Source organism: Eurypyga helias, unplaced genomic scaffold (genome assembly GCF_000690775.1).
Source record: "Eurypyga helias isolate BGI_N326 unplaced genomic scaffold, ASM69077v1 scaffold35232, whole genome shotgun sequence".
In the NCBI taxonomy this organism is placed as follows: Eukaryota; Metazoa; Chordata; class Aves; order Eurypygiformes; family Eurypygidae; genus Eurypyga; species Eurypyga helias.
The window spans coordinates 1-1974 of record NW_010237167.1 but is presented as its reverse complement, the minus strand read 5'-3'; the positions used below and the strand labels follow the sequence as shown (position 1 = coordinate 1974).

Sequence of the window (1974 nt, the reverse complement as noted above, 5' to 3'; positions counted from 1 at the left end):
TAAGTTTAGAGTCTCAGCAACGCAGTGAGTCCAATACCCACTGCCCCCGCTTCCCTAGACACTGCACTCGCTGCTTGCAGTAACTTGTGCTGTCTCGTCATGCTCCGTACTTGGGGTGACATTGAGGTATGGAGTTTTGAACCCTACTGATCACACAAGTTTTCACAGAAATCTGGAGAAACCACATCCTAGTCTAAACATATTTTTATATCAAACTAAGGTGCAATTTGTGCCGGTTTCAAAAATTCCCAGTGATATCTGACAACATCTGGGAGACGTGGCCATAACATCTGCGCTTATCTTGCTCCCAGTCGAGCTGTTCTTGCTATAAATGAACCTTTACAGGCACTTTCAGTGCAGATGAGTTGCTTTGGTGGGCTCACACATGCTCACAACAGATTTCTGAGTCTTACTGACAAAGCTGAAAATCACGTAGTAGGAGGAAGAAAGGCACATGGGTCTTCCAAAGGATGTGTTCCCCCGTAATTGGGCTCCTGGAGGACACATGACCCTTAAAGACAAGGTGTAGCACAGAATGAAGCCATCCTTTAGCATCCTCAAGCTTTCGGAGTACTGGGGAGTGAGGAGATGTGGTGACAGCAAATGTGCTCTAGTGGCAAGGAGAAAGCCCCTCTGATCCCGGGTGCTTCAGGCTGAGTTCCACTCTTCTTGTTGAGAAGCTGCTAAATGATTATTGAGTCTACTATTTAAATGTTGTAAATGTTTGTATGTGTAGTGGTACTCTTCCTCAGAAGAGAATCGGGTGGCTCGTGTCCTCTGCCCTTGGCTTGGGTTCACAAACATTCACACACCTTGATGCTTTATTCTACAGGTAGCCAGGCTGTGGGGGATCCAAAAGAACCGTCCAGCCATGAATTATGACAAGCTGAGCCGATCCCTTCGCTACTATTATGAGAAAGGCATCATGCAGAAGGTCAGTTTGCAAAGCAGATGGAGTTTTTATGCCTTTAGTGATGCTTCTTTTGTTTGAGACAGGCAGTCTTACATGTACAGGACATACTTGAGCCAGCCAGGCATTCTGCGCTTGCTCACAACTGCTCTTTGCAGCAGGTAAATGAGGAAGGTGCAAAGGAGATGAACATAGGCAACATGTGGGAAATCAAAGGGGAATTATGACTGCTTTCCTTTTCTGTGTATGTCTGCAGTAGGGAGAGTTGGAATTTATGCAGCTCCAAGGACACAGCATCAGTCTAGACTTGGTGGTGGTGAGAGAAAGGCTGCTTGGGGGTTGATCCTGTATGGTATTAGTGGTCTCTTCCAGATCCAGGATGCTGAGAGGATCAACTGTGAGTGTAATTATGTCACAGTACAGACTGGTCAGGGACTTTTGATGCTGTTGCTACCTGGACAGAGTCAGCTGGCAGCATCCCATTTCTCCCAGGGAGACCAGAGCAGCGGGAGGACAGCACAGGGAGAAGTTTACAACTCCGAGTCTCAGGGCGATGGGCTAGAGACAGCACAGGGAGAAGTTTACAACTCCGAGTCTCAGGGCGATGGGCTAGAGCAGCCAGATGTTTGAGCAACCCTCCTCCACTGCTGAGGAGCACCGCCTAAGGCCCATGTGCCTGCAGTGTCTCCCTCCCGTCTTCCCCGCAGGTGGCTGGAGAGCGCTACGTGTACAAGTTTGTCTGCGAGCCTGAAGCCCTGTTCTCACTGGCCTTCCCCGAAAACCAGCGGCCAACGCTGAAGGCAGAGTTTGACCGGCAGATCAGTGAGGAGGACACAGTGCCTCTTTCTCACCTGGATGAGAATGCCACTTACCTGCCGGACCTTGGGAGCCTCCCTCCACATCCTTACGGCAAAGACTACACATTCTAGCATCGCTGGGAGCATCTGTGCCACCCGCGCTTGTGTGAATAAGGAGACGTCTGGTTAGTATTCAACCACTACTGGCATTTTTCCAGGCCAGCCTAGGGCAGCACTGAACTAGGGACACCTGCTTTGGCCAGGAAA

The 1974-nt window shown here is 49.6% G+C and overlaps 1 protein-coding gene across 1 annotated transcript in view; it reads left to right on the top strand.

Annotated features, from left to right (window-relative positions):
- ETV4 (ets variant 4) overlaps positions 1–1839 on the top strand; it is a 10237-nt gene extending 8398 nt beyond the window's left edge. The window contains exons 10-11 of the mRNA XM_010147365.1: positions 833–934; positions 1618–1839. Coding sequence (XP_010145667.1) covers positions 833–934; positions 1618–1839 — 324 coding nt within the window. The remainder of the gene's footprint in view (positions 1–832; positions 935–1617) is intronic.
- The last annotated feature ends 135 nt before the right edge of the window (positions 1840–1974 follow it).